At 30.6% G+C, this 11,237-nt stretch overlaps 1 protein-coding gene across 1 annotated transcript; it reads left to right on the forward strand.

Moving 5' to 3' along the window:
* The first annotated feature begins 3,097 nt into the window (after positions 1 to 3,097).
* LOC108738074 (polypyrimidine tract-binding protein 1) lies at positions 3,098 to 10,505 on the forward strand. The gene is made up of 8 exons (XM_025977405.1): positions 3,098 to 3,290; positions 3,386 to 3,437; positions 3,500 to 3,805; positions 3,939 to 4,138; positions 5,127 to 5,160; positions 6,009 to 6,101; positions 6,256 to 6,550; positions 7,157 to 10,505. Exons 1-8 carry the CDS (start codon positions 3,192 to 3,194, stop codon positions 7,287 to 7,289), a joined length of 1,212 nt encoding a protein of 403 aa, XP_025833190.1. The 5' UTR covers positions 3,098 to 3,191; the 3' UTR covers positions 7,290 to 10,505.
* The last annotated feature ends 732 nt before the right edge of the window (positions 10,506 to 11,237 follow it).

The raw sequence follows: 11,237 nt of genomic DNA on the forward strand, positions 1-11,237 counted from the left end.
TAACGTGGGTAGAAAAGGTTAAAAATAAAGAGGTATTAGGAAGAATAGGAGAACAGAGGACTCTATAGAAGTCAATAAAAAAGGCGGGATAGGTTAGTAGGACAACTTCTCAGGCATGAAGGTCTAGTCAGAGACATATTAGAAGCAGAAACAGGAGTTAAGAGGGGTAGAGGTAGACTTAGGTTAGATTACTGTTCGCAAATAGTTAAGGATGTGGGTTGTTCTAGTTTAAGGGAAATGCGAAGATTAGCTCAGGATAGGAAAGAGTGGAGGTACGTGTCTAATCAGTTTTAGGACTGACGACCTTATGATGATGACTAACAGGAAGAAACCTGTATTCCAACCTGCAACTTTGCACGCGCTCAATAGCCTTATAATTATAGTACAGAACCGTATTTAATTGTTGAGGAACCCTAATATAGTTCACCCTGTTATACTTGCAGATGTTTACAGAATACAATAATAGAAATTTCACTGAAATTCGTTCTCCGTTTTTCTTTGTGCGCTGAACAAAAATTATTTGTGCCATTTTCCCTTTATTCAATACCCCACTTGTAATAGATTTCTACAAAAACTACTCTTCATGCTCATGAAGCCAATATTATTAAAAATTACGTCATCAGTCATCCTCCGCATTTCAAGTCCTTGTAGCTAATCGTAAAAAAACGTAAAGAAGTATACATAAACCGTAGGCACATTTTTGATTTATGATATAGCCTATATGACTTCTTTAGAACTGTTTTGGTATGCTTTTATTAAAGTTAAAGAATAAAAAGATTATTAGCTGTATTAGAGGCCAAAATTACACATTATCAAGCTTTGTTCTTTAATATTTTCGTTTTCTATTTGCAAATAGTCGTAGCCAGTTTTCTTCTTATCCTTTTCTGTATTTTTTCAAAATATAATTAGCGTAGAAAAAATCATCAAACATTTAAATACACTTAATTTTTTTAAAAGACTGAGTATCTTAGCTAATATTATAAATGCGAATCTGAGTGTGTTTATTTGCACCATTTCATGCCTTAACTACTCATCCGATCATCATGAAATTTTCTACATACATTGTCAAGAATACAAGAAAAGGATATTTTATCCAGAAAAAAATACTGTTCCCGAGGGATAGAAAAATTAGTTTTATATGATCATCGATGATCTTTGATACGCATTTAGGACATCAACGCGAGCGAAACAGCGTGTAAAACCTAGTGTATGTATAAATATCTTGACGTTGCTACTTGCGTATCCTCTCCTTTTGCAAGATATTAAATGATCGATAGTTCGGAAACTTCCAAGGTACGTTAGTTTGGGTTTTCAAATTCCAAGTAAATTAAAAGTTTAATTACCTTCCCGAAACATGACTAAAACTATAATTAAATTTATGAAAGTTCTTTTCAAACGTACACACTGCTTTCTATTACAAACAGTTAACAAATAAACGTAGTAACAATATATTTAATTAATAATAATAGATCAAGTTTTGAATATGTGTCATCCACATTGTTATTCGTAATTAAAAGAAAAATGTTTTAGTAGTTTAGATATACTTCGTTTAGCGATGTGACCTTCAGTTTGACCGACACAAAATAGAAAAGAACAGCACTAGGCCAGAAAAGGAAAGAGACAACTCTCGATCAAACTCTTAACCAATAAGGAGCGTATAATCCGTACAGTACTGCACGGAAAAATTGACCATTTTATCCACTACAATTGCATTGCTCAAATGTGCTGTTATTGGTACCATTTACTACTGAAAATATAGATGTTTATTTATATTTGAAGTCATATTAAAGGCCTTAACGCTTGTTTTCGACTCGCACTACTATTCATGATTGAATTGAAAAAGTGTGTTTAATGAACAAGATTCGAGAGTATAATGAGCTTTTTTCTCCTTACCTACGATTTTNATCCGTACAGTACTGCACGGAAAAATTGACCATTTTATCCACTACAATTGCATTGCTCAAATGTGCTGTTATTGGTACCATTTACTACTGAAAATATAGATGTTTATTTATATTTGAAGTCATATTAAAGGCCTTAACGCTTGTTTTCGACTCGCACTACTATTCATGATTGAATTGAAAAAGTGTGTTTAATGAACAAGATTCGAGAGTATAATGAGCTTTTTTCTCCTTACCTACGATTTTGCCAGCGCGCATCCAAGACATTGGAAGGGGCACATCGCTAGACAAATTAAATGAAGTATACAGTAATTGATTGCTTCTTGTGTCAAAAAGAAAGTAGTAACTCATGATGTGGTCATTGTTTGACAGCGAAGTCTTTCTTTTCAAAATACTTGGACTTGGACTCAAAAGTTGCTTCACTTTGCTTTACTAACTTTTGCAATTACATTTCAGAGCAATAATTATTATTTTACCGTTCGATCCGTTTTCTTGGCGAGTGTGTTTTTAGGGCAGTTAATTTGTCTTTCCGCCTTTGAACTGCCCGCCTAATGTAAACACACTTTGATAGTCCAGTTAAGTTTAACACAGAAGTTGTATTTTCTCTTTAGAACTTGCCGAAAGGCTGTTGCTGTTCCTTCAGCAAAGTTCTGTAAACGGCGCAGTACCAGCTATTAATTATACCTATGTATATATTATGTGTTTGTTCGAAGAGTAGCGAGCATAGGTAACAAAAACTTACACGACATCTAGATAGCATCCCTTTATATGAATAAACGTAAAAGGGTTTACTACCCTTAAGTAAACATAAAGCTCTTAGTCAAGATAGATCCTCTTTCTAAGTGTAAAGTGTTAAACAACTTTTCAACAACTTCTGGAAAAGAAAAAGTTGAAAACCCCCAATGGGTTTAATTGGTTGATGATGCTTTTTTGTTATTTCCTTCTTATCTATTGAAGCATAATTTATATTTGAGATAAAACTGAAGTAGAAAACTTCGCAAACAGGAAAGCAATAAATCAAAAACTGGAAAAGGTATTCTAGTTTTTCATCTCTCAAGAGTACGTTATTTATATAATTTAATAAATTAACAATATGCTTTCAATTTTTGTGGTCTGTAACTATCAAACGAATTTGTAGTTTTAATACTTAAACCAATCCGCATTATTTGATAACAACTAAACTGATGTTAGGTCGTATTACAGAATGCCTCGGCTCAGGCTGCCCTCCATGCCGCTCAAGCCATTTCTGTGACCCAAGGACCTGGAACTCCAGCCGCAAATCCTGCACCTATGACCAACGGACAAGAAATTCAAGGCGGGCCTAACACTGTTCTTAGAGTTATTATAGAGCACATGATCTACCCGATCACCTTAGAAATACTACATGTGGTAAGTAAACTAATCATTATTCTAATAATTTCTATTTCTATTTTTTCCGTCTTCAATTTTTCTGACTGTCCTTATACTGTTATTTTTAATTACAGATATTCCAGCGATTTGGAAAGGTTTTAAAGATCGTTACATTTACAAAGAACAGTAAGTTTATTATTATCATATTCCTCTAAATATAGCATAAAAACGTTTTTTTTTTATTGCAGGTTCATTCCAAGCACTGATCCAGTATCCAGACACGCAGTCTGCTCAAGCGGCAAAACAAGCCTTGGATGGACAAAATATTTACAATAGTTGTTGCACTCTGCGCATCGACTACTCAAAGATGTCCTCACTCAATGTAAAGTACAACAATGATAAGTCTCGAGATTTTACAAATCCGAATTTACCATCTGGCGATACCGAGAATCAATTAGCTGCCCTTAGTGGAGGTCTTGGCACGACCCTTGGAACTGATTTGACTTTACTCTTAGCCACCCAACCTCGCCTTACGAGAGAACGACTAGCTGCAGGTAAATATCAAAATCTTTTTTAATATTTCTTTTTTGTTAAAACTTATTAATAAACAGTAATTCTATTTTGATAATTTATAAGGATTTTAACTTACAAATAAATTATGAAAAATGTTTACTGTTGGTTTTATAGGTGCACCTGGCGTATTAAGCAATCCCTTTATACCTGGAATAACGTCGCCCTTGGCTTCTCCTTATGCAGGAGGCGTAGCTGGAGGTATTCCAGCTCTCGGTGGTTTTGCACTTGGTCAAACAGCCCCTGGTCTAAGAGGTTTGACAAACCCTAACATTCAATTGGCAACAGTACTTCTTGTTAGTAATCTTAATGAAGAGGTCAGTATATAAGAATTCTTAAATGAATGAACATATCAAAAGTTTTGAAATATTGAAAATTTGCATATAATTAGTGCTACAAGCATAATTCAATTCTAAAATTAAGAAAATGTAGTTAAAATAAAAAACCTTTACCAAGTGCAGTTTTAAGCACATAATTGTTTTACAAAAGAAATATTGATACACATATATTGTTTCAAAAATTTAAAATATTTTTTTTTAAATTGTGAGGCATCCTGCCTTGCATTCCTGTTTAAATTTATTTATTTATTTTTTAATAACCATTCTGGCATGTTTTGGAATGAAATCACTTTAGTTCTTTTTATTCATTTAAATATTAATTTTCAATTTTGAAAAATACGCCACTATTATACATAGTGTACAGTTCACACATTGAACTTGAAAATAACAAGTAAAACTGTATCAGTTTATAATTTCCTTTCTATTTCTTGCGTTTCGGTATTACTAAAATTCTTTAGAGAATAGTTTCGAATTCTTGAGTGAACTGTATCTGTTAAAACCTTCAATTAAAATATTATTTCTTTTCGTTTTGGTTTTTAGTTTTCTTTTAATTATAATACAACAAATATTCTTCGTTTTCCTTTATTTTATACTGTTAAATATTATATCATGAGTCTGTTAAAATAAAATTAAAGTTAAAAAAAAAAGAAAATAATTTTCTTGTACAATTAAATTATTTATTTGTAAATAATGGTCTTGAACTTAATTTTTAGTGAGTTACATACTCATGGTGTAAGGTAATCTTACACTACATTAGACATATGTACTTATAAAATTATTACTATTTGACTTACATTATTATTTTACACTGAATATAAATACATTTTACATACATATATAAAGTATATGGTCGTTACTTCGTCTAATGTGGTGTTGATTTTTTTATTTACATACAATACCGCCATTATATGGCCATACCTCCTCTATATGTGCTGCCGTTCATCTATTGTCATCTTTTTTCTCGTAGATGGTCACGCCTGATGCTCTCTTTACCCTATTTGGTACGTGTGCACAGCTTCTTTCAAACTAAATATTTTTCATATAGTCGATTAAAAAACTGATTCTGTTGTTTTTTGACGGATTCATTTTCAGTTTTCATTCCATTAAGCAATTATATTAAAAATTACGAAAACGATGGCATAAATTGTTTTTGACATTAATTTCTCACAAAAATATGTTGATAAATCAAATAGGTATATTAAATACGTGGCGTTTGGACAAAATTTTTTTTTATAGTTTTTCAGAAAAGAATTATTTTTCAATTTATTTTGAAGTAAGTAATCATTACAAATAGTACCGTTTTTTAAAAAATAACAGAATCTTAAATGAATTATTCAATTCGTATATTAATATTTTCACGTTGGCAATTTTTTAATAACAAATAACTGTTGCTTTAATAAGAAAATACGAATTGGATAATAAATTTATTAATTATCAGTACTTGTATTTTTCATTTTATTTTTATTTTAATGTAATAATTACAAATTTTAACTTTCCAAAATAATTAAAATTTGGCTTTCTGCTTCAAGTTAGTCCTATTGTTATGATTTATTTATTTGGTTTTCCTAAATTACCTCTGTTTAAACCAAAAAAATCTTGTAGTGACATGATATTTTTATCGATGTGTACCACCATTTTCTTCAGTTTGCATGATTTCAACTAATTTTTAAATACAAAACTATTCTATCGTTACACTTCAGCCTAACTTTATAATAATTTATTCGCCTTCTATCTTTTGACTGTTTCGTTTTTTTTTTGTGACTGCTGAAATTTTTTTGACTTAATTAATCGAAACAATTTAATATTTGTTTAATATAACTGAGATTTTAATTTAATTTTATTACGGCAGGAGTATACGGTGATGTACAACGGGTAAAAATATTGTACAACAAGAAAGATTCTGCTTTGGTGCAACTTGCAGAACCACAGCAAGCACATTTAGGTAAGTATTTTAATTTTTTCCCTATTGATTACACTTTCTCTTCCTTGGAGGTTGTTTAATGCCTTTTTCCTCAATAACTATATTCAAAATGAAAAGTTGTAGCTGGGGGCGGCTGAGATATTTAATATATAATTTTTTTGTTTTCTTTTTGTAGCCATAACTCATATGGACAAGCTGAAAGTGTTTGGCAAACATATCAGAGTAATGTTGAGCAAGCATCAGTCAGTTCAACTACCAAAAGAGGGTCAGCCTGACGCGGGTTTAACAAAAGACTATAGCCAGAGTCCTTTGCATCGTTTCAAGAAACCAGGCTCAAAGAATTATCAGAATATTTATCCGCCTTCGGCCACATTGCACCTCAGTAACATACCTGCCACAGTCGAGGAGGAGGATATTAAAGAAGCATTTACAAAGAACGGGTTTACAGTTAAAGCTTTCAAATTCTTTCCGTAAGTTTTTGATTTCTCTTTTATTAGGCTAGAAACGTGAAAAGTGTGATTAGCTAATACAATGTGCTAATACTCGTGTATGAATGCAATAAGGTCCACTTCTCGCGTATGTAAAAGGTTAAATATTTTGAACTAGCTATATAAGCCTTTTTCAAAGTAAAATTTGGAGTCAGTAAATATCTTTTAGATGGTGTCGAATGTGAAAAATGGCATGTATCCATTGTTTATTATCTCCAAAATCTATCTTAAGAAAAGCACATCTACAGGTGAAACGTCAGTGTTGGCTTAGAAAATAAACTGTTTTTGCCTTGTAATGGCTTTGATTTTGCATTTATTGCAGAATAAGTAGAAGAAATGGAAACTGAGTGATTAATAAATCGTTTACATATATAATTAGGATGGTCATAGTATACAATATCAAATTTCCTTTAATATTTGTTATGGTATGCTGGTTAGATATTGAGACACAAATATCTAGTTAGTAAAAAATATAAGGCTTGATTACAAAAAATATCTACTATAAAGCAAAACTTAAAAAGTTTTTTATTAGGGCACATAAAAGTTAAAACATTGAAATTCTAAAAGATTTTCGATGTTTTGTTGCAGTAAAGACCGAAAAATGGCGTTAATACAATTACCGAGCATGGACGAAGCGGTTGCAGCATTGATAAAAATGCACAACTATCAGCTGTCGGAGTCGAATCATCTAAGAGTGTCGTTTTCAAAATCTAGCATATAATGTTAGCAAGTAAAGTTACAATACAAATATACACAGTATTCATTCCAGCCGTTTGCGTTTTTATTTTTTAAGGACGCGCGGCGACTGTGGTAGCTAGTTGTTATATTTACATGGAGCAAACGCTTATTTATTACACAGACAGTTAGCTTTTGGAATGTAGAATGACAAAACAGTATGATTACAAGTATTTTTTATAAATAGTTTTTAGTTAATGCGGTTTTTCTATTGCTGTTGCAACAAACAGTATATTTTCTTTTTTCTATAATTATTTTTAAGAAGTTTTTCGAATACTTTTGTTTAAATCGGATACTTTTTCGTTTTTTTTTTTGTATTTTATAATTTGATTTGATCTTATAATTATGGTTCAGTATTGGAAGGCTTTAATAACTAAGAATCGAGGTCGGATACAGAGACGAGAACGAGATAAGAAATATGTGTTGAAAAGAATGACTCCACTTTCAGTGGACTATTTACTGAGTGTTAAATGTAAAGACTATTTCATATCATTACATTAAAATGTAAGTAATTCTTAATAAATAAAATGAATAGCGCGCATAAAAATATTATATAATGACGAACGAGCTATTTTTTCCACGTTTTTTTCCTTTTTCAAATGAACAGAGAGTATATTTGATATGAAATAATCTGAAATTTATAGTTAGCGTTGTTAGTTATTCTACGGATGAAAAATTAGGAGTAAGTTAGCGTTAGAAGTAAATTTAGCCAGTGATTATTAGTACATAGGGTATTACAGGGTGTAGTTCTACCCTAGAATATGGATATTTCTCATTTACTAGATCTGAGAATGGTTCATAACTTAACAGGTGGCCGCAGGCAAGTGTCCTAGTCTGCATAATTTTAGTCTCTTTGGTGAAAAATTATTTTCCCTGGATAAACTGAAAAGTTGGCACGTTTGTTTTGCTTAAGAACATCGACAGGGATTTGCCATGGAATCTCTTAATTGTAAGCAGCAGGTGCTTGCCTGTTTTTGTCGCAAGAAAAGATAATGCAAAAACACATTTCTATATCGATTATTATATTATTACTACTACTACTACTATTACTACTATTACCACAACTATGTACACTTCGACAATCATTATTCTTATATTTTAAATGTAACCGCTGAATAAGAAGAAAACATGTGATCTAAATTCTTGTTTTACCCCCTCCTTGAAATGGTGGAATTTCATATTCCACTTTTAATTTGTATTTGTAATTAATTATTAAATGTGTATGTAAAGTGGCATGAATGCATTTGCCAAATTCGAAGTCAATATCTACACTGTAATTGTGTGTGTTTTAAAGATATATTTTTTTAAGTAACGACTTTCATTCTGCACAAATGTGTCTTTCAAACTGCGCTAACGTTCTATCGTTTTTTTTTTCCTTTTTTCGGTATTATTATTATTATTGTTAACACTGCTTATCAGCTTCTTGTTCAGTTATGCCATTTTCTTTATTGAATTTTTTTGTATTGAAATAACACTTTTGCTGTTACTTTCTCTACTTTTTTCTTAATCTTATGTTGCATTAAAGTTTTTTTAATTAATTTCACGTTGTTTTTATACTTTTGTTTGCTTTTGCATCCCAAACAGAAATCACGCAGTCTGCAATTAACTCTTTAGCAAATTAAGCATCGTTTTTTGTATAAAAACTAAATAAGGAGGCGAATCTTACCGTAAATTAAATAAGAAATCAACTTATGTTAAGTAACTGAAGTAGTAAGGGACACACATTTATCTTTTAAGCATTTATGATTGGCAGATGTCGAAAACAAAGTACACTAAATTCGAATTCGTAGAGGTCAGGCTTATTTGTGGTTCTCCACAGTTTTAACATTCTAACGATTTTTTTTTGTAGTGTTATTATTGGGTCATGTTATCAGAGGTAATTATAATTGCATAAAAGCCCTGTAATTATGTATTTGCAAACGCAAAACTGAATGTACAGAGTAGCTGAACTGTGGGCACCAGTTTGACTTTGCAAAAATATATGTTTAATGCCAACAATAGTCTATTGTTAGGAAGTGGATAAATCAATCTGTATTTTACAAAAGCTTTACAGTTAAAATGTTGAAAAATGCTAAACTGAATAAACTAAAGCCTGAAGAAAAAGCTAAAACTTTCATAGCTGAAGAAAATATGGTATTCGGGCTTGATGACCGCTGTCTATAATTGACTGCACTTCACTAAGAACACTGTATTTAGTGTTCATGAAATTTGAATTTATTTTTCCAAAAGGATGGTTATCAATATTTTTTAGCGAAACTCGTAAAATATATTACAGTGAAATAAATGGGAATTTGCCCTTTTTTACAGATTTCTACAGGAACAATACTGTGATAATTAAAAAATTGCAAACCATTTAATGTGAACATATCACTTATTTTTAATTCAGTTGAGAATTTATATGCTTCTTTGCATACCCACTAACGATAAGAGTATCAATATATTGTTAATCTACTATATAAAATGTTGCTTAAGTTGTTTTGAGTTAATGGCAGATTGAAAGTTTATAGTGACGATAAGTATTTGAACATGATCTGGCACATACAAAAAAACGTAGTAAAACATATGTTACGGCCTCTGTGCCTACCGTGGGATCAACTAAGAATCATTGATAAATGTCTATTTATTGTATATCATTCATACATACTTATATCAAACCTATAACTATTCATATATACTCTTCTATATACACTTAGATAATTTTTAGAGTAACGTATTAGAGTAGCTGAACTGTGGGCACAAGTTTGACTTTGCAAATACTACCATCAGATCTTTTTAGCACAAATCTTCTCAAAAACTCAAAAGGCAAATAAAGTTATTATATTTATGAACAAAAGTCAACATGATGCAATAGTTGTAGGAAGTACATTAACTATTGCACGTTCTTGTACACAATCTTATCTATTTTTCTTTGGCCCTCGAATTTTCCTCTGAATAATTAATTTCATTGATCTGATTATCCAGATTTCAATAAATATTGGGTGCCAAGATCAGTATTAAAAAAATTGTGAACGGCCAGTTCATAATTATTAGACTTTGATGTTATGTTGTTGCAGTGTTTTATGAAGGTTGACATTTTATTTAGGTTAAATCATTAGAATCTCTATTAAATGTGTAATACTTTACATAATATACAATTATCAATATGGTTCAGATGAATTTAGATTTATTCTTTGTCATTTTACAATAAAATATTATAAGTAAATTACGTTTTTACTTTACGTGTAGACAATCCGTATTATTTAATAAGGATTTTCTTAACATCTAAAAAATGCGTTTAAATAAAGCATACAACATAATGGCTTGGTACTTATCAAAATTTGAAGTTTGATTACCTTTCATTAGTTTCATAATGGATGTAATGCATAAAACTTTTCCCACTAATTAAAAAAGATGTTTAGTTCCTTAAAAAACACCGGCTTTTGTCCGTGGATTTGCTTGCTCGAAATTTTGTGCTCCCGTCCCCTATATTACTTTTTACAAAACGGAACCCCAAAAAAAAGATAAATGGTTTGTCGATAAGTTTTATGCAAAGAATAATATATCTTCCAACATCGGTAATAATAACTTCGAAGTATAGCCCATAACGTTTCGAAAATGAAATCAATCCATCAGTTCCTTAAATATTTAATTATAGAGATATCCTGTTTATTAATGTACTATTTTATTTATCAACTTATCATAATAACCATTAATACGTACTTAGTAGTACATACTACAGTTTGTAAATTAAATCAAGTGTAAAATAAATATGCATGTATATTTATTTTTAAATATTATAGAATTAAGCAATGTTAAATTTTAATAAACGCTACGAATGTTCTATTTTAAATATAAAATAATTTTTTGAAGAAAAAAATGGTGAAGGCGTTAGAATAGTAATCCGAAAATTTGAAATTCTGTATTAAGAGTTTTCCCGCGTTATTTTCTTGGTGGC

The sequence above is a fragment of the Agrilus planipennis genome, unplaced genomic scaffold, assembly GCF_000699045.2.
Source record: "Agrilus planipennis isolate EAB-ADULT unplaced genomic scaffold, Apla_2.0 scaffold165, whole genome shotgun sequence".
NCBI lineage: Eukaryota > Metazoa > Arthropoda > Insecta > Coleoptera > Buprestidae > Agrilus > Agrilus planipennis.

Coding starts and splice junctions, on each gene's coding strand:
- LOC108738074 (XM_025977405.1), top strand. CDS start 3,192: ATGACCAACGGACAAGAAATTCAAGGCGGGCCTAACACTGTTCTTAGA. Junction 4,139..5,126: donor TTAGTAATCTTAATGAAGAG/GTCAGTATATAA, acceptor TTTTTCTCGTAG/ATGGTCACGCCTGATGCTCT. Junction 6,102..6,255: donor ACCACAGCAAGCACATTTAG/GTAAGTATTTTA, acceptor TTCTTTTTGTAG/CCATAACTCATATGGACAAG.